Source organism: Musa acuminata, chromosome BXJ1-3 (assembly GCF_036884655.1).
Source record: "Musa acuminata AAA Group cultivar baxijiao chromosome BXJ1-3, Cavendish_Baxijiao_AAA, whole genome shotgun sequence".
NCBI classification, from domain to species: domain Eukaryota; kingdom Viridiplantae; phylum Streptophyta; class Magnoliopsida; order Zingiberales; family Musaceae; genus Musa; species Musa acuminata.
The window spans coordinates 28,878,127-28,901,458 of record NC_088329.1 but is presented as its reverse complement, the minus strand read 5'-3'; the positions used below and the strand labels follow the sequence as shown (position 1 = coordinate 28,901,458).

The following is a 23,332-nucleotide window of genomic DNA, read 5'->3' as shown; positions in this document are numbered from 1 at the left end:
TGTTAAAAGTGCTATCTTGCAAATCTCAAGAGAAGTAATGTTTGCTAGCTTACACATTTCAAGAAGATACAAAAACATGATATCTTGCACTTCTCAAAAGAGAAGAAAGAATTCACTAGCTTGCATGTTCTAAAGTGATGAAAAATTTGCTAAATAGCTAGGCTTTCATATCTCTAAAACTTGATAGTTGTACTTCTTCTTTTTGTTGATGACAAAGGGGGAGAATATATGATGATATGAGAATCATACATGGTAGGATGTAATATATTTTGATATTTTTAATATCATGATGATTTGAAATATTTATGATGATGACAGTCTCGGAGATTGAGTTTTTCGAGTTTTCCAACTCACAAGCGGTTCCACCACCTGTTCTAGCGATGCCACCACCTGACCCAACTTTTGGGTCACTGAATGAGCCTCCCAATGAGCTCAAATCAGTCCCAATTGGCCCCTAATCGAGTTAACATGATTACACCAAAAGCTAACTCAATTAGCCCCCTAAACTACTTCGATCTTAGGCAAATGATTACAAAGCATGAATCCTTTGTCCGGCATGTCATTGGTTCATACAACGCTCGTCCAATCTTTCGACGCATCATCCTCTCCTTAGGCATATTGCCCAATCGGCATGTTGACTCCCGCAACTTCTAATCTCCTTAGTGCAATGTTCGATACTTCGGCCTGATGCCCGAATTTACGGCATGAAGCCTGCTGCCAACACGTCGATCGATCCTCCGGCTCGACGTCCAATCTTCTGACATGTTCACTCCGGCCCAATATCCGATTCCTCCTGCTTTAATCAATTTGTCTCTCCTTGATCGAAGCTAGTCCTACATTACTCAAAACACAGATTAGATCAAAACTCATTAACTGAGTTCATCATCAAAATTGAAAATTCAACAGTAATAACATTCCTTATCCTTGTGACACCATCTATATGAATCTCAAAATATTTATAAATCTTTCTTGTGGACTTATTCTCATGGCAATATTTCTTATCCCGGTGACAATAGTTTTTGAAATTTTAAAATGCTCACTAGAAATGAGACAACGCTTGTGCAAGTGTTTGATTTTGCTCTTTCTTATTAAGACCTTTTTTTTTACTTAAAAAAAAAAAAAGAGATTTACTCGACGTAGAAGATGAGAACAATAGTTTCAAATCGAGTGCTGCCACGTGTAATAAAAGAGCTATCCCGCAACAACGTTGCAGATGCACCGACCTCATTCAATTCGTGGGGAAGAAGAGGAGACGAGAGGAGGAGCAGAGACCGGTCAACCTCAACTTAATCCAGCGTCATCGTGATGGGCCGAATCAAGCGGCGAATCAATCGTTTTCCACGCGGCGGTGCACTTGCGTCCGATGCTCCTCATCTATCATCCGTCCGTCGATCCAAGTACCGAGTACGGATCCCATCCCCTCCCCATCTGCGCAACTTCGTCGACGTAACTGCCCATATTGATGAGTCTCTTCCGACCGATGGAGTACCTGCCTGAGCTAATTTACAGACAACGGATGTTCTTTCCTCCCTTGGCTCGCTACCCCTCACAACCGCAGAAATCCCATCCCGACCCGAAGTTGTGGTGGTGGTGGCCATGGTGGATGATCAATATGTTATTTTTGTCCGGAACAGATCATCTAGCAAAGACGCCACCTCTCGATCTGTTATTGCCGCAATCCTCCTCTTGTTGTACCCAATCATGATCGGTCGCGCAAAAGGACTACCGGAGTCGTCCTCGCTCATACAACTTCCCCGCTCGGCAGACCACAAGACAAAGGTCGTCATCTCTGTGAATGAATTCGGAGCCAAAGGCAATGGATTCGACGACGACACCCTGGTATGTATGTTCTTATCTAAAATCTAGAATGATGCGTTTAATCTGAAACTCAACCTAGCTAGACAATCGATAGATTTCACAGAAATTATTGATCGATTGTTTTCTTTTACGCCGATTCTCCAGCTATTGTTTTCCTATAGATTAATATATAGGTAGCTTTGGTAGTTCGGAGGAGTGAAAAGGAAAATGCCCAATTCTGTGAGTTCTACTAAAAAGGACTTCCATTCGTTCGTTCATTCGTCGACAGTCAGTAAGGAACCGACGATTGATTCAGGAAGCAGCAATACGCAAGAAATTTACTAATGCCATGATTGGATGGTAAGCCAAGATGATGCCCCACTGCGTGAATGGTGGAAAAAAGAAGGGTAGGCTACACGCGATAACAGGAAAAACCATTACATTGAATCTCGCTCAACACAGTACGAAAAACAGAGGAAGTCCTTACATCAATTTGAACATCTTATTCTGACAATGCGCACACTAAGACAATAAATAAGACAAGTTTGATATTTTGTCTTCTTTAAGATGAAAGAGGATATGGGAGCTCCTCTATATGCATTTCAGGTGTTTGATGAAACTAAACTGAATCAGTTCTGCAAAGCTCATATATTCTCATTAAAATGTTCTTCAATAAGTTTTTGGTCTCTTGTCATCTTTACTTGAGATTCCAAATACATTCAAATGGCTTTTATTAATTACACTTTCTGTTGAATATTAGGCCTTCAAGTATGCATGGGACTATGCTTGTTCTTCACCACTGCATGTAGAAATTAAGTTTCCTGCAAGAAGAGTTTATTTGATCAAGCCAATTAACTTAGCCGGCCCTTGTAACTCAAAGATTACAGTGTCGGTAGGTCTCTGGGTTTGGAAAGTGGTACTGCCGCAGGGTTTTCTTTTCTTTCTTTTGTTTTTTGTTTTTTGTTTTTTTTGTTTTTCCTTGTTGAATGACTTGACTAATTTGGTGCCTTCTGTAAGTAGATCTCAGGAACTATAATTGCTCCTTCAGATCCTGACATTTGGGATGGGCTGGATCCTCGTAAGTGGATTTACTTCCATGGGATTAAACAAATAGTAGTACGCGGTGGTGGAACCCTTGACGGCAAGGGACACAACTGGTGGTCACGATCTTGCAAAAGGAACACCACATATGTAACATATACATTCCTTTCTCGCTCATAATATTAGTTATCATGCATTTGTTACTTAGACAAGAGAACCTAAATCTATTTCATATTATATATGCAGCCTTGCCGACACGCCCCAACGGTTAGTTCCTCTTCGATTCCATTGGATTTGCGAAGTTGGTAGCATCCCTTGCGCTAATTCGCTTACCTTTTTCACTAGAAAAGAGCAATCACATTTATGATGATGCAGGCAATTACTTTTCATCGGAGCAAGCACGTTGCCATCCGTGATTTGACTGTATTGAATGGTCAACAGATGCATATTGCATTCACCTCATGTTCTCATGTTCGTGCATCTAGGTTGAAGGTGACTGCACCTGCTGAGAGCCCTAACACTGATGGAATCCATATAAGTGGATCCATTGCCACCTTGGTTGAGGACAGCACTATAAGGGCAGGTCCGTTCCACTGTGTCTATTTGCAGTGTTACCTTCTTCTGCTTTTTTTTTTTTCCCTTTCCTTTTTCTGTTCATCTTCGAGTTTCTCGCCTTTCAGATGGTACATCGAAAGACCAAACATTTTCAATAACATATATTCCATTTTTTTTATTCTGGGTTAAAATTGATCGGACATATTATTGTTCTGTTATGAATAATTAACATGATATTCCATCCAGATCTTTGAACGGCGCATCTGTCTTGAGTTGCGTGCATTGGGCTGTCCTATACTGTCTTGAATAGCTTAGCTTTCGTGCTCTGATTCATCCATTGTTGTAGTTTTGTGTTGATCCTAAGTTGAGTTTTGCTAATTCACAAGCCATCACCATGCATTAGGTGTAAAGGAGAAAAATCATAAGTTGAATATTGTCAACTGATATAAGTACTGATCGATAAACAAATTATCAACTACTAGGAGTCAGTGTAAACAGAACATTTATCGTGCTCATTGGCGAACTCACGGCCTCAGTGAACCTTTTATCTTAATCTTCTTTTCCAATAATGAGTTATGTTATATTTTCAACCAACAATTATTGTCCGTAGTATTATCGTGTTTATTTTCTTTTAAACATCATGTCATTGACCACCCGCTGGCAAACGCAGCACTTATATTTTCATTTCAGGGGATGACTGCATCTCCATCGTCGGCAATTCTTCCAATATCCGAGTGATAAATATCATCTGTGGACCTGGTCATGGTATTAGGTAAGATCAGAAAAAGTAGCTTGCCATATTTCAGTGTCAAACATTTCATTGTTACTTGCTACTTGCCATCAGTATCGGAAGTCTTGGCAAATCAAATTCTTATTCCCAAGTACATGATGTAAAAGTGGAGAATAGCTTGATTTCAAACACCGAAAATGGTGTAAGGATCAAGACATGGCAGGTAGCCTCCTGGTCCTTCTGACTTGTATGCAAATAAGTATTCAGCAGCATTCAAACATGTATTACGTTACTGAATAGGGTGGTAGTGGTTATGCTCGCAAAATAGTTTTCCGTGGTATCCGGATGAGCAATGTTTCCAACCCAATAATAATTGATCAGTACTACTGCGATTCTTCACGTCAGTGCCAAAATCAGGTATGGGAATCTGAGTTTCAAATTTTTTGCATATTATGATTCAAAGAAACTAGTGATGAAGATTGATGTTCGATGAATGCAGACGTCTGCTGTGAAGGTGCATCAGATTTCTTTCATTGAAATTAAGGGAACATCGACAACAAAGGATGCAATAAAATTTTCTTGCAGCGACAGTTCTCCATGTGAGAAAATATATCTACAGGACATTAACATGTCACTGGAATCCGGCGGCAATGCATCGGCTTATTGTTGGAAAGCATCAGGCTTCAGTTCTGGTTTGGTGAATCCACCTTCTTGTCTGACGAGAGCTGTCGTCGGTCTCATCAATCAGAATGTTGGTTCGAGCAAGAAAGTGGAGGTTGCATAGGGAATGTTTTGATCATTACAGCATTGAAGGGAAAATCTAATTCATCCATATATGTTTGTTTATAAAAAGAAAAACACATTTAATTTGCTGTAAAAGTCCTCAAAGAAAAGAATACACATGGAATGCACCCCAAATAACTTGACCATTCAAGCAAACGAATTCTTCATTCTTTCTCTTTTTCTGGTTATATATATCAGAGCAGTTGGTCGGGAGTTATTTCTTGTGTATTTAAATGCTACAGTGACATGTATTTTATCAACTCTAAATATAGGAGGCAGAGAAAGCGGATCTAATTTGGCTGCATCTCGTAATTTGGACAGAATAACGAGGTTTGATTTCGATGGGAAAGTATTAACACCTAACAATGTATCAAGAGCTATGAGCTTTTCATTCTGTATAACGGAGGGATCAAACCATTCCATTTTTTTTTCTTTTAGAAAATGGTAATCATAATGAAAGAACCTTTTTTGTATTTCGTATACTAATAGATTTCACTTTTTATATAGAGAGAAAAAAAAAAAAGAGGGTCATAAATGAGGCATTTGCTGTGGAAGAGAAAGGTGTGGCTGGAGAAAGTGAACGAACTAGTTCTCCGACCTCATAGAAATTTCAACGTCAGTATATAACGAGGATCTACATGGTTGACCAACGAATAAAAAAAAAAGATCATGTTTTTTTTATTATGATCTCATATAAAGAATTTAAATTATTTACCTTGACTTACATGTTTCATTATGCATTTAAATAATAAATAATTTGATTTGATAGTGATATATCTATTAAAGATTAAAAGTTTAAAATCTCATTTCATATATTTTAAAAATATTAAATAGTCTAATCTCATTTAATTTTTTTTTTAATCATAAATAATTTAAATCTACTTACCACATTGAGTTTTTGGTTGACGAGGATTTTTGAATTTTTGTAAGATCATATTTAATTTTGTGGATTCAACGTACACATCGTTACACGAGGTGTATCCACGTGATCTTGGATTCACACATCCACGCCATTCCCGTGGGATGCCCCTCCCCGTCAAACAGCTACCTCACGTGCAAGTGCAGCCTGTCCAAGGCGGCAAGCCCGCGCGGGCATGTGGAGATGAACGGTGGACCGTATGATCTCCAACGCGGTGAATAAAGGAGCTGTGGTTGCGCTGGAGAAACCATAGAAAAAAGATCAAAGAGAGGAAACCATATCGTGAGCGGTGTGTTGATGCTGACGGCAGGGGTCGGTCACCGTACCACACATCTCGAAACATCGACACCACACACTTGTGCTTACTCCCTTCCCCCTCCTTTCCTGTTTTCTGGATCATATAATTGATCGTCTGGTGAGTAGATATTCTAACCCACCCCCCCCCCCCCCACCCCTTGCGCTTCTGAATCCATAGCCACCTCCCGACACGCTTGCTCGCGCCATGGTGGCGATAGTTGGAGAGAGATTTTGCAGCGAGGAGGAACGGGAGTTGACGGTCCGGAAGACATCCCTCTTCTTTCCTGGAGACGGATTCGCCGTCTACGACCACATAACCGGAGATTTGGTCTTCCGGGTGGACACCTATGCCCGAGGCGGACCCGCTTTCGCCGACCAGCCGCTTCTGCTCATGGATCCATCCGGTGATCCCATCCTTACTCTCCGCCGCAAGGTAGGTGCACGGGTAATCAATCCCCTCGATTAACTCTTCGCCCTCACTCCTCCTCTACTTCTTGTGTGCGATCATATGGGGGTTTCTTCTTGCGAGACGCCTGCAGTGGCCGAGCTTGCATCACCGGTGGGAGGCATTCCTGGGGGAGAGGAGCGAGGGGCAGAAGCCGCTGTTCGCGGTGCGGAGGTCCTCCATTTTCGGCAGCGACCGAAGTGGCTTTGCGGTGGAGGTGCACTCCTGCGGCGGTTCGGAGGAGGAGGGGGAGGACGAGGAAGAGGAGTACCGCATCGAAGGGTCCTTCCCGAAGCGGTGCTGCCGCGTGTTCTACGAGAGTGGTGGAGGGGGGAAAGGAGCGGTGGTGATGGTGGCGGAGATTAAGCGTAAGGTAGACGCATGCTCCCACGTTGTGCTGGGGAGGGATGTGTTCTCTCTCTGCCTTGGGCCTCGCTGCGACGCAGCGTTTGCTATGGGTCTCATCATAGTACTCGACCGGATAAGCGGCGACGATGACGACGTAATCGACGATGCAATGGCCAGCCCGTCGCCATGATAAAGCAGCCAAAGCCAGCCGAGCATTAACGAGCTATAATTATTAGAGTGGGCGTAATAAATTCCTGATTGATTTCTCCGAAACTCCGTTGTTAGTGCTATTTTGATTTCTGTCGCAAACATATGTGAAACAAACTTAAGACTTTTTTCTCTTTCTCCTCTATAATAGTCGGTTAATATTATCTTTTTTGGTCTGTTATATATATATATATATATATATATATATATATATATATATATATATATATATATATATATATATATATATATATATATAGGTAGATAGATAATTGGTGTAAGAGGTAGTCAAGGCAATCCATAGGCACTAGTAGCCGACCTGACGTGTCGCTGAAGGTAGCCAAGTGATACCAATTATGTCAAATGTAGTTACGGGATGGACAGATGATATCGACCGCATGGGTTGATTAGAAGAGTCTCGCTCGTACAAACCAGTTACGTCAACGTCTGCACTCGTAAATAATACTTACTTATTTCTTGTGTTGAATGCCAACGTGTGCATGCATCGAAGAGTCTCCAAAATGGGTCATAAGCCCGATGTGCATATATACATATGTATATATGTACATATATACATATGTATGTATATATGTATGTATATATGTATATATGTATGTATATATGTATATATGTATATATGTATGTATATATGTATATATGTATATATGTATGTATATATGTATATATATATGTATATATACATATATACATATGTATATATACATATACATATATATATATGTATATTCATAAATTGAGATTCAACGAAAGCAAGAAAACTCTTATTCGAGTTTTCCAATATGTGTAGCCCGTCCCATTGAACATAGGAGGACGAATGAGAAAGTGACCCTCTTGAAAGCCAAAAAGAGTTATTTCTCTTGGGTGTTAAACCAAATGAGAAAAACACGCATATTTTACAAACTATTAGGAATGAGTCGATACTAAGAGGTGAGGGTGAATTAGTGCAGCCGTAAAAACGTCAGTTCTGAAATTTTTTCGTTTCGTACGATAAAATCGATTTCGAAAACTTGAAAGCATATGCCAGTATAGGCATAGTAAAAGCATAGTAAGGATGGGAGGCAATGCTTATAAAAGTAAATTGCTCAAAATAAAGGCAAACCGGATTTTTATAGTGATTCGATCGTCGTGACCTACATCCACTCCACCGATTCCTCTTCCGTCGAAGCCACCGGCATCCACTATCGATCTTCCTTTAATAGGCGAAGATCAACCTCCATTTTACACCCCTCTTCTCCTTTTCACAGGTTTAGGAGATAACCTTTACAAGCACTCACTCCTCTCTCAAACTATTTTAATACTTAGACTAGAAGAGAATGATTCTCACAAGAGATTACAACAACATTTTTCCCTTTTTAAATTCTCTGTGCTTGTGTAGTTTAATCAGGGATGAGATGGATATTTATAGGCCTCAAATTGATTCAAACATGGAGTCTAAAAACATCTCATCCCGGGTTTCCTGGGTATAGGCGATATCACCGCTTGGGCTGGGTGGTACCATCGCTAGTGTCAATCTGACACTGGGTGGTACCATTGCTTGACAAGGGCGGTGCCATCGCTTGGCACCCTACCACTGGGCGATACCACCGCCTAGAATTCCTAGGGTGCTGTTCCCCAGGTGGTGCCACCGTCGGCCATAGTGGTGCCACTATTGGCTAGGCTTTTAGCATCTTAGTTGGGCCTTGAATCCAACCCAAACTAGCCCAACTTCGGGCTCAGTTGGCCCCTAATAGAGTTGATGGGATTATCTCCCAATTCCAACTGCTAACTATGATTCCTAAGACATATACTAAGCAAAATAAGTCTGGTTTCTTCCAACGATCTTCTGGCGAACTTCCGACGATCTCTTGGCAATGTTCCGGTGGACTCCCGGTAAGCTCCTGGACTTCACAACGATCTTCTTGGTGAGTTCCAACGAGCTTTTTTGGCAAGTTCCAGGACTTCTCGGTCAATTCTGGCAGAACTTTTGATGAACGTCCGGACTTCCGACGAACTCTAGAACTCCCAACAAAATCGTGTTCTTAACTCCGGGACTTCATTTTGCTTTATGCGTTGCTATCGTAGTTAATCCTGCATACATAAAAACACACTTCGATCTAGACAATTATTACTAAGCATGAATCATGTCATCCGACATGTCATTGGTCCATCGACGCTTCGTCCGATTCTTCGGCATATTGTACTCTCTTGCGGCCTATTGCCCAATCGGCCAGTTGACCTTCGCAAATTATCAGTCTCTGCTTGTTAGAATTTTATGATAGGTATTGGATATCAATAATACTTATTATATATGTATTTCATTACAGGTTCTAATAAGACCTTGGAGCTTGACGAGAGATAAGATGTACCTCAAGTTGAGCAATGAAGCAAAAGTTATTGTAGTGGCTATTAGCAAGGTCACCATACATCTATCTGGTGGAGCTATTATTGCATTGGATGCATATTATTTTATTACTTCTATTATCAAAAATATTATTTTCATTTCATATTTATAATTAGTGGATATAAATTAGTTTTTAAGAATAATGGTTGTTCAATATTATTAGATAATAAGATCATCACGAAAGGAATTATTGCATAATAATTTGTTTATACTAGACACCGCTCCATATATCCTGAATGTAAGTGAGTCTAAGAGAAAACTTGATGAGATTAATAATGCATATCTATGACATTGTAAGTTAGGTCATATCCATGAGGAAATGATTCAAAAGTTACTAAAAGATAGATACCTAGATCTATTCAACTACGAGTCATATGCAACTTGCGAGTTTTACCTTCGTGGGAAACTAAGCAACTCTCAATTTAGTGATACTGGAGAGAGAGCCACAGAGTTGTTGGAACTCATACATAGTAATATATATGATCCCATGTCAACTCATAACATAGGTGGTTACTCCTATATTCTTCCCTTCTCTTTGACGATAATAAAGGGGGAGAAAGTCTTGCTAACTTATATATTTCAAGGAAAGAAAACTTGCTAGCTTACAAAAGGAAGCAAAAATTGCTAGCTTGCAATCTTAAGAGAAGCAAAGTGCTATCTTGCCTATCTCAAGAAGCAAAGAATTACTGAACTTGCACATATCTAAAACTTGCTAGCTTGTAAGTTCTAAAATGATGTAAAACTTGCTATTTACTATCTTGCATTCTTTTATGAAACTTACTGGCTTGAACATCACAAAGAAAAGTAAATATGCTATCTTGCACATCTCAAGAGAAGTAAAATTTTACTAATTTTTATATCTTAAAAACTGACTAGTTGCATTTCTCCTTTTTGTTGATTACAAAGGGGGAGAAGCTATGATGATAATCATGTATGGTATAATGAAATTTTATTATATATGATGGTTTGGATGCACTACTTGAACTTATGATGTAAGTAATGATATGATGTATTGCATATAATTCATGATTGAAATTATGACATATTGATAGAGGGAGTTTAGTTTAAACTCCATCATCAATTGGCTATCATCATCAGAAAGGGGGATATTATTGAATCTCAGATTTTGATGATGAAATAAATTGATAAGTTTATGATCTAATCTGTAGTTTAAGTGACGCAAGACTAACTTGGATTAAAAAAGAAAAATCAATTAAAGTAGGAGAAATGAGATGTTGGGTCGAAGTGAAACATGTAAAGAGATTGAACGTTGAGCCGGAGGATCGATCGACGTACCGGTAGAAGGACTTCGTGCCATAAGTTCGGGTATCAAGCCGAATGATCAGACATTATACTAAGGAGATTGAAAGTTACGGGAGTGAATATACCAATTGGGCAATATACCGAAAAAGAGGACGATGCGCCCAAGGATCGGATGAAGCGTAGGATGAACCAATGACATGCCGGACAATATAGGATTCATGCTTATAATCATGTGTCTAGATTAAGTTATTTTAGGTCTAATTGAGTCGGTTTTGGGGTGAAACAATATTAATTCAATTAGGGGCCAATTGGGCCTGAATTCTGGTTGTTTTAGGCCAAGTGAAAGACTCATTCAGTGACCCAAAAGTTGGGTTAAGCGGTGGCATCGTCGGTCCAGGCTCTGGAACCACCAACGGCTCAGTCTCCAAGACATAGTCTCCAAGACTATATCAGGTGATGGAACCACCTAGTGTCAAGCGATGGTATTGCTCAATGTCAGAGAGTACTAGCAATGGTACCACCTAGCATAGGCGGTGGTACCACTAGTATCCCAAAATCTCAATGATTTGAATTTTGGTTCTAATTTTTGAAGTCATTTGGGGTCTATAAATACCCCAATCTTTCATACTTAAGGCAACAAGAAAGTAGAACAAAACTCTATGATTCTAAAGTTGTAAACCCTTGTAAGGTGTAGAGTCTCTCCTCGTAAAATTTAGATGATATTCTAAGGGAGAGTGTGAGGGAAATTTTGTAAAAAGGGCTGTAAAGGAAATTTAGAGGCTATTCTCCTAAACCTATTTAAAAGAGAAAAGAGTTATAAAAGGATAGTTGATCTTTGCCCATTAAAGGAAGACTGTTAGTGGATGCCAGTGGCCTCAACGGAGGAGAAATCGAGAGTGGATGTAGGTCACGATGACCAAACAACTATAAATCTGGTGTGCTCTTTTTGTTTGCTATTTACCTTTATTGCTTACTTATTTTATTACTCATTATATTCTACGAACATTTTCAAGTTAAGCATCTTTCCGATACGAGATTTATCGAATGAGGTTTTCCTAAATCATTATTTTTACAAAAGCACTAATTCACCCCTCCCCCCCCTCTTAGTGTCGATTTCGGCCCTAACAAACATGTCAGAAGATTGATTATCGAGCCAGAGGATCGGTTGACGTGCTGGCAGAATGACTTCGTGCCATGAGTTCGGGCATCATGCCGAATGATCAAACATTGCGCCAAGGAGATCAGATGTTGCTCAAGATCAATATACCGATTGAGCAATGGGTCGAAGGAGAGGATGATGCGTCGAAGGATCGGACAAAGCGCCGGATGAACCAATGACATGCCGAACAATATAGGATCCATGCTTATAATCATTTATCTAGATTGAAATAGTTTAGGGGGCTTATTGAGTTAGTTTTTAGTGTAATCATGCTAGCTCAATTATGGGCCAATTAGGCATAAATTAAGACTATTTTGGGCCAAAATGAAGGCTCATTCAGTGACCCAAAAGTTGTGTCAAGCAATGGCACCGCCAAACTGGTGGTGGAACCGCCTATGAGCTAGAAAAGTCAAAAGCCCTATCTCCGATGCAGTCAAGTGGTGGTACCACCAGTACCCCGAAAACTCAAGGATTTGAATTTTGGTTCTAATTTTTTATGTCATTTGGGGTCTATAAAACCCCACAAATTTTTGCTTGGGTATAATAAGAAATTGGAATAAAAACTTTATACTTCTAAGGTTGTAAACTCTTTTAAAGTATAGAGTTTCTCCTCCTAGAGCTTAGAGATAATCCTAAGGGAGGTGTGTGAGGAAATACTTATAAAAGAGGGGTGTAAAGGTTCTCTCCTAAGCCTGTGAAAAGGAGAAAGAGTTGTAAAGGTATTTGATCTTTACTTATTAGAAAGAAGATCGATATTGGAAGCCGGTAGCCTCGAGTGAAGAGAAATCGGGAGTGGACATAGGTCACGATGGTTGAACCATTATAAATCTAGTGTGCTCTTTTCCTTTGTTGTTTACCCTTATTGCTTACTGATTTTATTACTCACTCTACTTTACACTTACTTTTAGTCAAGCTCACTTTCATTATCGATTTTTGTTGAATATAATTTTTCAAATCGATGTGATTTATCGAAAGCATTAATTCACTCCCTCTCTTAGTGCTGATACGGTCCTAACAGCAGTAAACTTAGTAGCCCCATTTTGGTTAACTTTTTATATCCGTTTTAGTCTTGTAAACTTAGATTATGTATAATTATTATGCAGAGACAAAACTACCTAAAAATAGATCCTTCAAACAATCATTTTAGGGATTAATAAGCTCCACATATTAGTACGGAGTATCAGCAATGGAGCACCTTAGAGCTCGAGTGATATATAACTAAATGAGCTTTTGGGATAATGTTTAGGATATTCGGTGATAATAATACATGAGGGCTTGAACAACAGTTTAGAACTTATAAAGTTTATGTTTATAATTTATATTTTCTATCAAGTGCTTATTGAAATATCTGCTTCTAAGATCTTAAGTTAAATGCTTCATCTATTTTTTTTTTTTTTTAATCCTAAGGAACTATACAAACTTTCGAAGAAATTAATTTTTTAGGAATAAATATGCAAGAGTACCATTGATGTCATATCACGCAATTGTTTCTGAAGATGCAAAAGCGCCTTATACGCGAACAACAGGTACATAAAACATCGATGGATGGTTTTAAGTTCAAAACCAATAGGTCGTCTTAATGGACGACTCCTACGAAGCATGGCTTAGAACGCTAAAGAAGTAGGAGATCAAAGATGTAATGCCGACATGTAGCATGGCTTGTTTATTTTTCTGAATTAAGAGGATAGAAACGAGACTAGAAACGGGTCACATGAGATGCATAGGATTGAGCCGAGAGCGAAGGTTATTGCAACGCAACTGAGAACATGACCCACCCAAGAGACCACATCAGAACGTAGAACAGAAGTGGAAGCCGAACTGGTTGCGTAATACCCTCGTTGATGTACTACTTGGCTTGGCATAACTTCGAGACATAATCGAGTAAGCACGTCAAGTTCTCCTGAGACGATCCGCCCTCTTCGTCTACAGCCTTCCTTGCTTTCTTCCCCAGTTCCTGGGCTCTCTTTCTCCTGCCTTCCCCTTCCTCCCCTCCATCCATCACGCTGCGAACCGCCTTGCTCACGTCTTCCCGCTTCACTAGCGCCACAGCCTTGTCGAAGACATAGGTTATGGGCGCTTCAACCCCGATGGGCACAGCAGTCTTCAGCACCTGCACCAGCAGCTTCTCGTTGAGGAACTGGTCGGCGAAGTGGGGCCACGTGATCATGGGCACGCCGGCGCTGACGCCCTCCAACGCGGAGTTCCATCCGCAGTGCGTCACGAAGCCCCCGATGGCTGGGTGCGACAGGATCAGGGCCTGCGGCGCCCACCCCGTGATCACCAGTCCCCTCCCCTTGGTCCTCCCCTCTAATCCCGACAGCCACGTTTCCGTCGCGGGGGTTCTCTCCCTGTCCTTGATCACCCAGATGAACGGGCTTCCGGACTCCTCCAGGCCTTCCCCGATCTCCGCTAGTTGCGAAGGCTGCGTCTGGGTCAGGCTGCCGAAGCTCACGTACACCACGGACCGCGGCTGCATGGAGTCCAACCAGACCATGCACCCGTCCCCGTCGACCGACGCCTGGCTCCCTCTTACCGCCTTGCTCGCCCTGTCCCTGTTGCCGAGGCAGAAGGGGCCGATGGCCCAAACCTTCTTCCCCGTCGCCTCCCGGTACTTGTCGATGTATGACGGCTCCAGGTCGTCGAAGCTGTTGAGCACCAGCCCGTCGGCCGTCTCCTCTGCCTCCACCGACTGCGCATAAATATCATCCCACCCGAAGGCGTCGAAAAAGCCGGGCGCCTGCGCCCTCGTCGTCACGATCCGATCGGGTAAGCCGGGCACCACGAAGGGTTCCGAGTCGTCAGATATGCTCTCGCGTACCCTCTGCCGGCGGATGTTGTGGTAGCAGAGCACCGCGAAGCTGGATATCCAGTGGCAGACCAGCCTGGGGACTCGGAGTGCTCTAGCCACCTCCATGGTCCACGGAAGCCACACGTCGGCGACTATGCAGCTCGGGCGGGGGTGGTGATCCCGGAGATAGGATTCCAGAGGGAGGCGGAGCAAGGCAGTGGCTCGGAAGAAGTTGGCGAAAAGGTGGGGCGGCACCACGTCGACGTGCTCGCAGCCCTCGGGCAGGCCCACTTGGGCGCAGGGGAAGGGCAGCTCCACGAACCGGATGGGAAGGCCGGATTCGTCGATGCCGCGGATTACAGCCCTGATGCGGGACGCGTTGACGGGGGTGGTGACGACGCTGACCAGGATTCCGCGCTCCGCGAAGAGGCGGGCCATGTCGATGGCGGGAATCAGGTGTCCATGGGCCATCAGCGGCACCACCACCAGGTGTAGCCCGCTGTCGCCGTTCATGGTGGTAGGACGAACGATTGTTGCAGACCACGGAGCACTAACCAAATTCAGGAAGGAGAGGCGGAGTCTTCGTTTTTGTATCAGGTGGGTATTTCCAAGGGGAAGAAGACTTTGCAGGCTCACTGCTGCACGTGAGTTCACGGGTAAGAGTAGCAGACAAGGCAAAGGGCCGACAACCCACGTGGCCACCTCGATTCTCCAACCGATAAATGGCTCTTCTTTTTTATCACGTTTGAAACAAACAATAATAAAATGTTTTGTAGCTGCTGTTACCGTTAGAGGCGCGTCGGGCACTCCTGTATACTCGCAAGACCAGCATCATACCACGCTTCGCTTTATCATCATCGATTAGCACAAACGCAATAATGCTCCAAATTATTATTATTATTATTAATATATATATATATATATATACATATTTTAAGTATTCTTTAAAGAAAACCCTCTGTATTGGGTTTTTCGTATAACATTCCCAATTTAAAGCAGGAGATTTCTGAGGACCTTTCCTTTCTTTCATAATACTTTAATATTTTTTCAGAAAGAAAAGGCAGTCTGAATGAGAACAAAGTGAAATGGGAGTGCATTCTACGGGGAAAAAAATAGAATCGAAATAAAAATATTTTTCAAAGGAATTAGTCCTTAGAAATTAAGTGAAGATTCGTTAAGCAGAATCGACTATTAATGCTTGACAACTTATCCTGCCGCGTTGATATCATAACCATCCTCACAAGCGTTACATGCAAGACGCTAAGATCAAGAATGTGCGAGCTCCAGCAACCCTGAGCATTGGGTCCGGCTCCAAGCTAAACACCATGAACATGAAAATGGCGTCAACCCCACCCACAACCAAAGAAGAAAATCCCAAACAGAAAAAAAAAAAAACGAAAACAAAAACAAAAAGAAACAAAGAAAAGCCCCAACGGGTTAGATCTCTAATCCTCGTAATAAAAAGAGAAAAATGAGGGAGACAATATTTGATTGAAGGCATCAGACGAAAACTAGATGCTACCGGCCGTGCAATGCAAATGGCGAGGATAGCAGTCTAGTTATAAAAGGTGAGAGAGCCGCGAGTAACGCTTTGGGGCACTCCTCGTGGGGTAGATGTCCACAGCTTGATATTGCGACAAGTCTCTGCAAAGCAGCACCAAAGAGGAAAAGGGAATTAACCAAACTGTCTGAAAATCGTTCAAAAGCCCACAAAACAGTTCATGGCGCAAAAGAAATTGCCTAACAAATGAGCAATTCCTTATATATCCAATTGCAGACAAATTGCCATAAAAGATAGGTCTGTTAGGTGTTCCCTGATGTACCAGTTTCTTTTTTTTTTCTTTTCTTCCTGAACTTGCAAACCAGATAGGCATGATATGAGAATGTGTAGATCCAACCAATAAAATTTTCCATTGCTTCAAATTGGGACAAGGAATGTTATAAGGAAGTGGCTCAAGAACATCAAATAAGAAAATGTTCAATTCTCTTTCTAGAACAATATTTCCAATAAGAACTAGTTCAAGATTTAAAAGCTAACTGCAGTGCATCACCATTCTTCATTAGTTATAGGCCCATGCACTAAACACTGTATTTTCGAAATACTATTTAGATTTTACATCTCAAGTAAGCATTTAATTATTGTCAAAAAGAAATATTAATGAAACAAATGATTAACTTAAGAATTCCATTTTAGATAATTAAAAATTTACAATTGAGATGGAAAGCTACATATTTTTCTCTACCATGTCTAAACCCTTCAATCTCATACTACAATTAGCTACCATTTCTTTTCACCTCAACTTTCTTTTAACTTCTTGCCCAAAAACAACAAAGGAAATGACAAATCTGCAGTTTATATCTTGATAAAGGGCATACAATTAACACAAAAATATAGCATAACAAAATGTAAATTCATTAATTTATTTCTTTAGAAGCAATAATTATTTTGGCTTATCAATCTACTAATATGGTGATTTGAAGTTTTAATTGTTCAAAATATATTAAGATGGTGATTTGAGTTTTATGGACAACCTTCAAAAGCTTATTATTTAATTGGTCTACAGCAATTATTTGGATAGGTAAATTGATGCTGCCTCTCATAAATATACTAGCTTTAAGAAACTTCAAAAAGGTATAAAAGGATAAGCATGCATATCTATGGTACAAAGACTATTATGTTAAGGAAAATCATCACTTAAGCACCATTTCGATCGAGAGAAACATTATTTATCATGAAACAGAGGCAGTAAATTTCTTTAAAACAAAGGTATTCAACTTTCTACATCTAAATGGAGAACTAAAGTAGGGATAACCCAGGCCACCTACCGAATTTACAAACTTTGACGCCATAGCTTGAGAAGACTTCAGAGGCACGAGTGCATCCTCAGCACCAGCTACTACAAGAATTGGGAAGTCTTCAACTGATTTCAGCAATGCTGCTGCATTCTGTGGAGAGAGGACTGTTGCAAAGGATAGTCGCCCTATTTCATGTAGTGCTTCATCCCATCCTTCAACAAATAACGGTGCCTGCATATAGACCAACAATGGCTCTAAATAACATGCATACAGAAGTTTATAATTACATCAAATACCAGAAAAATTCAGTTCTGACAACTAAAAGATGGACAAAAAAAAAGCACGAGAGAATTTTCCTTATGGTTGTTTTGTTTAACTACATAGATAAGCATGCATTTGGGATTTTTCACTTGTTCTTTGGAATAACACATTATTCTTTGGAATCTAAGAACAAGGTTGTCAAAGGAGACATGAACTTCTAAAAGGCAAGGAACCACCCATAATAATTCAATCGACAGATGCCATAGCATATATAAGTTATTCACAATTAAGCATGAAATATGGATGATACCTTATAGAGGTTCGTAACTTCAGGTGTCAACTTGGTAGCATCATACCATGCATGGCGGTTAATGACTTGAGTAATTTCAGTACGTAGCAAAGGGCGGACCAAGTGTTTCTTCCCTAGTGAAGTATGCAGGAGGATTCGAGCAAAGGCAGGAACAACTTCTCTTGATAAACTGACACTAACAAGTACCACTCCCTTGACTTCAACCTAAATATTGCACACATCAAGTGAAAATCAAAATCACAAAAGGGACTTTCATAGACATGGAACTTTCAAAAGGAACATCAAACCAAACCAAAATTTGAGAAGATTGATCAAATTTGACCATCAAGAAGAGGCAAATACATGGAATGTTAACATAGGATACAAGCTAACGAAAATACAAACACACACACAAATTATATATGTTTAGATAAAAAAAGTTCTCATGTGCTCTACAGCAAAAGAGTTTGCAATAATAGAAATTACAGACAGTTCCTCACATTAGCAGAACCATTGGATGCCCGGATCTTCTCTGCTGCTTTTAGAACAAGGAGGCCGCCATCATCATGACCAACAAAGATGACAGATGAAAAGCCCATCTCCAAACAAAATGCGATAAGAAGATCCACCTGCAAGACTTTGCAAAAACTTCTTCAAATGTTCTAAGATCAGTCAAATAAAACTGGCCGAATCAAAGACCAAAAAACCATTAAAAAACAGGAGATGCATGGTTTTTTCCTCGACAAGGTGTAATTGAATATTTGAGTAGAGAGGATCTTGAGTATGTCAGCAAGCATGTGGACTAAGCAAGTGTGATGCATCCCCTGGTTAGCTTTTCTTAACATATATCTGATTGCCCAAGTGAAAAATAACATGCATGGCTCTGATTAATCAAAGTACAAGCAGAACAGTTGGCCATTCAACCATGATGTCTGCTTTTTTGGAATTGCAATGAAACATAAAAAATGTGGTTCTTCTTGTTGCATGAGCCAGCAGATGAAATGTCACCAATTTGCACTAGAGCTACAATCAACCAGTTAAATATGCATGTAAAATACATCATGGCTCCAACACTAGTTCACATGGCTTCAGGAGCATCACATTAATTTTTTTTTTGAAAAAACAGCCAATGGCCAACCTGAGAACAATATTCCTGGTTGTCTGTCATGCAAATTAGGGTTACAAAGGCAACATATCATGATTATGAATGCAATATATGCAATACTACAAATAATTTCAATGATTAGTTAATGATAAACATGCAAGAAATTTGAAGAGCTCTTGTTCCTCTATATACAACATAAACATATATTGGCAGAAAAACCAAGGTGCATCTGATAAGCCAAGAAATCTTTAGGAATTGGATAATCCTAAAACTAATTTTCTTCAACTGGATTATATATTGCAAGTTAAAATTAAAAAAAAACAAGAATTTTTTCTTTAGTAACTAATATGTAATTTAGGCACTGGATAACCTTTGACTTACATAGAAAATAAAATATCCATCAGAAGCATTATGAAGAAGAAGCATTTACAAATTGTGGGGGGAAAAAGATTGTTCTACCTATCCAATAAAAAAAAACAAAGGGATCTAATTGAAGTTCTAGCATAAGACAAAGAATCCTCAAAAATTAAAAGTTATGTCTGTTATCAATATCGGTAATAAGAAGACGATTGAGCAATGCTCCAAAAAGACCACTTCCATGAAAACCATACAAAGAAAATTCTTAAACTTTTAAGGAACTTAAATGTCTATAATGGACTACAGATTATTAGATCTGTGAAGGAAACTTATGACAGTACTTCATATACTTCGTGAGGAACAAGAGAATCACCTGTGATTCAAGCTTGTATGGGTTTGGCAATTGCTCATCTTCCCAATCCTTTCTACGAGGGCGAGTTGTTAATCCCCAACCAGGCCTATCAAAAGCAACAACTGGAAGTCCAACCTGCCTAGCCAATGCACTCATCACATATCTCCACGAAAAAACCCCTCCTCCAAAGCCATGCACCAAGACTATGGCAACTTTGCCCCTTTCATCAATCCCATGTTTCAAGCTCATGAATTTAGTTGAACATACATCAGTATAGCCATCATCGAGACTAAAACTAGGTATTGAATCTGAAGAAAAATTGGGTGAGTTTGTAGCATCAGCCAATAGTGGTGCATACAGGGAGGAATTCTGAAATTGGTTACTGAAGCTCCTACTAAGATGATGACTTGTTTTAGATGGAAGTATCAAAGGCTTCTCAAGTTTAAGCCTACCAGATGAAATGCCCCGAGGACTTGCATTAGGGCTAGATTCATGGGAAGGCGACAAGGCCAAAGACCATGAAATAGGTGATTCAAAAAGGCTAATCTTATAATGAACAGTAATCCCTTGGCAAGTAATGAATAAACTATCCACATCAGCAAGAAAGTTAATTGGAAGTTCACACTCATGATGAACTATAGCCTTTCTTTTGATTTCACCATCAAACTTTGAGTACTTCCCCGAGCATGGTGTGGGAGATCGAGGGACCTTGTATCCAGAGAATACATTGCAGGCCAGAACCTGAGATAAAATAAGCAAGGTCATAAGAAAGTGCCACTAAATTTGTTATCTTTAACAATATGCAAACGGTATGGCAACCTGCTAATAGACAACTGAAGACAGCACAAATGAGCATTTGCACATATAACTGTAATACGAGACATACCGCTTCAGGATCTGCACGATGAATCAATAGCTTTCTCCGTGCTCTACAGCTCGTTCTATAAGCAACCACGGTGTGACCAAGTGCAAAGACTAATGAAGAAAGGAAAAGTATGGGCATCCCACACGATATCTTCAAATGAAGCCTCTCTCGTACCGATGAGGGTGAAGCATCAGTTTCAATTTCTGATATAGGACTAAAGACACAAGCTTTAACTGACAAGATGATAACTGAAGCCAAGGAACATAGCAATGCCGTTCCAAGAAATGGTCCACTAGAAATGGCTGGACTATCACAAAGAGAATACACACCTGCAAATGAAGAAAACAAATTCACAATCTAAAATTCTCACGAGCATGGAGCATTGCTGAAATCAAAATTGATCACTGCAAAAATCATAAGAAAGGCCTATGACATTCTCTGATCATAACTGTGGATTCAAAGACAAATAACTCTCAAAGAAACTGGATATGATTTCTTTCCTCATCACAAATCATATATGCATTCAACTACTCCACTAGGGCACCACATTTTTAAGTGACCAGCCAACTTATTTTACTTCAAGAAAAATCAGCAGAACCTTACAAAAATGCTCACCTCATCTGGCCAGTTGAAAACTTTACTGAAAATAAATCAGCAGAACTATTCTTACATAAATGTTCACCTCACCTGGCCTGTTGAAAACTTTGGAATCAGTTGCAAAGATTGTGCTTTTTAATTGATATGACACCTAATTTAGGTGAAAATTTTTTGTAGTCAGTATCTTGTGACATTTTAACCAGAAAGCAGATAATTCACTGAGATAATTATTTCTTTAACCATCACAAAAAATGAAATTTAATGAAATGGTTAATTGGGTGAGGTCAACATTGAGGTAACTTGCCCAAATTCATATTGCTGTCTTAAGAAAGTTTAAAGGAAGGGAAAGCTCCTGAACAAGCAAAAGAACTAACCCCATTACATACAGAAGTAGACAAAAATATAGCAAACTTAGAATCGCTCATCATAAAAGTGTAACACAAATTTGATTTCGAACACAAAATCTAATTCCTAATGAGCAGAAGAACATTTCCTTTTCCTAATTGCTTCTGCCAATTGATTTCCGAAAGAAGTAAAACGTGATAAACGAAAAAAAACATCAAAGGAAAAATAGGGAACTAGAATGAAAGAAAATAAAAAAATAGAAAACTAACTTTTTCCTCTTATTCGAAGAAAAGGTCAAAAAAGCAGTCACTTCAAAAATTGTGCAGAGCTTTTCTTATTCTCCGTCTCCCCGGTTGTTGCAGGAATAGGAAAACAAAAGGCGGAGAGCTCACCTTCATTTTGAAAGTCTACACAATTTCGATAGTCGAATCTAGACAACATATGCTATAGAAAAATGCCGTAAACAGAAACTAGAAAGAAGAATGGGCAAGACAAAGGTCCGATCACGCAGCACGCAATAGTTCAGAGGGATGAAGAATAAATGACAGATTAAAGGGGAGAAAATTGATGTGATCGAGGAAATAATAGCGCTACATGTGATTATGAGGGATCTGACGACGGAAACAAGAGGTATATCCATCAAGGAGCTCCGGAAACTGTATCCGTCGAGGTGCCCTCTGAATCCATGGCACCTCACGCAAGCGAACGTCGACGCCAGCGCCAGCGACACGGAGACATCCCCGAGCGCCACAAGCAAGGGAGCCGATAGCACAAGCAACGAGGCCACCATCGTCACCATGAACAAGGCAGTCCGGAACCCCCTCCGAATCGTCTCCAAGCTACCCTTCCCAGCGGTGGCCATGACCGAACTCCCCTCCCCTCCCAGTCAGAAGTCGCCACAGACCAACTTTCTCTCCAGAGGTCGTGGGATCGGTGGCTCGTGCGTTCGATGGATCAGTCCGCCTTGGGGCACGGCGGCGGAAGAAGCAGCGATGAGGCCTTGGCCGAAGAAGAATCGAAGACCGCGATCGTCGATGCCGACGGCACTCTGGCCATCCCCGTGCGAGCTCCACCTCAATTAGGCAGCGGATGCGCCACCGAATCGATCGGGGAGGCCATAGGTTAGGGTGAGGGGCGGGGGAGCGGTGGGGAGCGGAAACGGGGTAAATAACAATGAATAAAATAGCTTGCGAAATTGAAAAGCCTCGGAATGGCTCGAGGAGCTGTAAGGGTTACCAAACTCGAGTCGAATATATGTGTTATGTCTGTATCGATCCTCATTAATTAACTCAACTGGGGTTGTGAGGAAATGACGAGAAGACCCTCGCCAGCCACTACGCCCAAAATTCCTTCCTACCCGTAGGTTGGGGTCAGACCGGAGACGGCGTGCAGCCTGGAAGGTAGAGCATCGCGGGGCCTGGCCGAACTGGTGGTGGACGATAGGAACGAGGTGAGACCTGCGTGCTTGGTTCTATCTGTAACGGGAATCTATTGGGAAAAGGGAAAACAAGAAAGCAAGAACGGAACCAAAGACAAACAAAAATTGGTAAGGAAATGGGGGGAGCGTACTGAGATTTCCAACTTTAGTTTGTGCGTTACTTAAACAGAACCCAAAAGACGGTTTTTTTTTTT

At 40.7% G+C, this 23,332-nt stretch overlaps 4 protein-coding genes across 5 annotated transcripts; 2 read left to right on the top strand and 2 right to left on the bottom strand.

The window, feature by feature from the left end:
* The first annotated feature begins 1,402 nt into the window (after positions 1-1,402).
* On the top strand, positions 1,403-5,123 carry LOC135624371 (probable polygalacturonase At1g80170). Of its 2 annotated transcripts, XM_065127890.1 has the most exons (9): positions 1,403-1,839; positions 2,558-2,689; positions 2,818-2,988; positions 3,085-3,105; positions 3,214-3,421; positions 4,084-4,165; positions 4,238-4,346; positions 4,424-4,540; positions 4,623-5,123. In XM_065127890.1, the coding sequence occupies exons 1-9, from the start codon at positions 1,597-1,599 to the stop codon at positions 4,905-4,907; spliced, it is 1,368 nt and encodes a 455-aa protein (XP_064983962.1). In that variant the 5' UTR covers positions 1,403-1,596; the 3' UTR covers positions 4,908-5,123. The 2 variants fall into 2 exon arrangements, with proteins under 2 accessions (XP_064983962.1, XP_064983972.1); XM_065127900.1 differs by lacking the exon at positions 2,558-2,689 and having other exon boundaries at positions 1,452-1,839.
* Positions 5,124-6,255: 1,132 nt separating this feature from the next.
* LOC135624363 (protein LURP-one-related 5-like) lies at positions 6,256-7,286 on the top strand. The gene is made up of 2 exons (XM_065127879.1): positions 6,256-6,555; positions 6,662-7,286. The coding sequence occupies exons 1-2, from the start codon at positions 6,328-6,330 to the stop codon at positions 7,103-7,105; spliced, it is 672 nt and encodes a 223-aa protein (XP_064983951.1). The 5' UTR covers positions 6,256-6,327; the 3' UTR covers positions 7,106-7,286.
* A 6,296-nt stretch (positions 7,287-13,582) lies between these two features.
* On the bottom strand, positions 13,583-15,349 carry LOC135624357 (UDP-glycosyltransferase 73C6-like). The gene has a single exon (XM_065127872.1). It carries the CDS (start codon positions 15,244-15,246, stop codon positions 13,792-13,794), a length of 1,455 nt encoding a protein of 484 aa, XP_064983944.1. The 5' UTR covers positions 15,247-15,349; the 3' UTR covers positions 13,583-13,791.
* A 558-nt stretch (positions 15,350-15,907) lies between these two features.
* On the bottom strand, positions 15,908-23,097 carry LOC135624353 (uncharacterized). Its single transcript, XM_065127863.1, has 7 exons — positions 22,295-23,097; positions 20,780-21,087; positions 19,915-20,634; positions 18,580-18,708; positions 18,101-18,304; positions 17,560-17,760; positions 15,908-16,377 (listed from the first exon to the last, which is right to left on the bottom strand). The coding sequence occupies exons 1-7, from the start codon at positions 22,560-22,562 to the stop codon at positions 16,252-16,254; spliced, it is 1,956 nt and encodes a 651-aa protein (XP_064983935.1). The 5' UTR covers positions 22,563-23,097; the 3' UTR covers positions 15,908-16,251.
* Between the last annotated feature and the right edge of the window lie 235 nt (positions 23,098-23,332).

Coding starts and splice junctions, on each gene's coding strand:
- LOC135624357 (XM_065127872.1), bottom strand. CDS start 15,246: ATGAACGGCGACAGCGGGCTACACCTGGTGGTGGTGCCGCTGATGGCC.
- LOC135624363 (XM_065127879.1), top strand. CDS start 6,328: ATGGTGGCGATAGTTGGAGAGAGATTTTGCAGCGAGGAGGAACGGGAG. Junction 6,556..6,661: donor TCCTTACTCTCCGCCGCAAG/GTAGGTGCACGG, acceptor AGACGCCTGCAG/TGGCCGAGCTTGCATCACCG.
- LOC135624371 (XM_065127890.1), top strand. CDS start 1,597: ATGGTGGATGATCAATATGTTATTTTTGTCCGGAACAGATCATCTAGC. Junction 1,840..2,557: donor GATTCGACGACGACACCCTG/GTATGTATGTTC, acceptor GTTGAATATTAG/GCCTTCAAGTATGCATGGGA. Junction 4,347..4,423: donor TAAGGATCAAGACATGGCAG/GTAGCCTCCTGG, acceptor GTTACTGAATAG/GGTGGTAGTGGTTATGCTCG.
- LOC135624353 (XM_065127863.1), bottom strand. CDS start 22,562: ATGGCCACCGCTGGGAAGGGTAGCTTGGAGACGATTCGGAGGGGGTTC. Junction 17,761..18,100: donor AAGTTACGAACCTCTATAAG/GTATCATCCATA, acceptor GTCTATATGCAG/GCACCGTTATTTGTTGAAGG. Junction 16,378..17,559: donor CGTCAAAGTTTGTAAATTCG/GTAGGTGGCCTG, acceptor GCTGCTTTGCAG/AGACTTGTCGCAATATCAAG.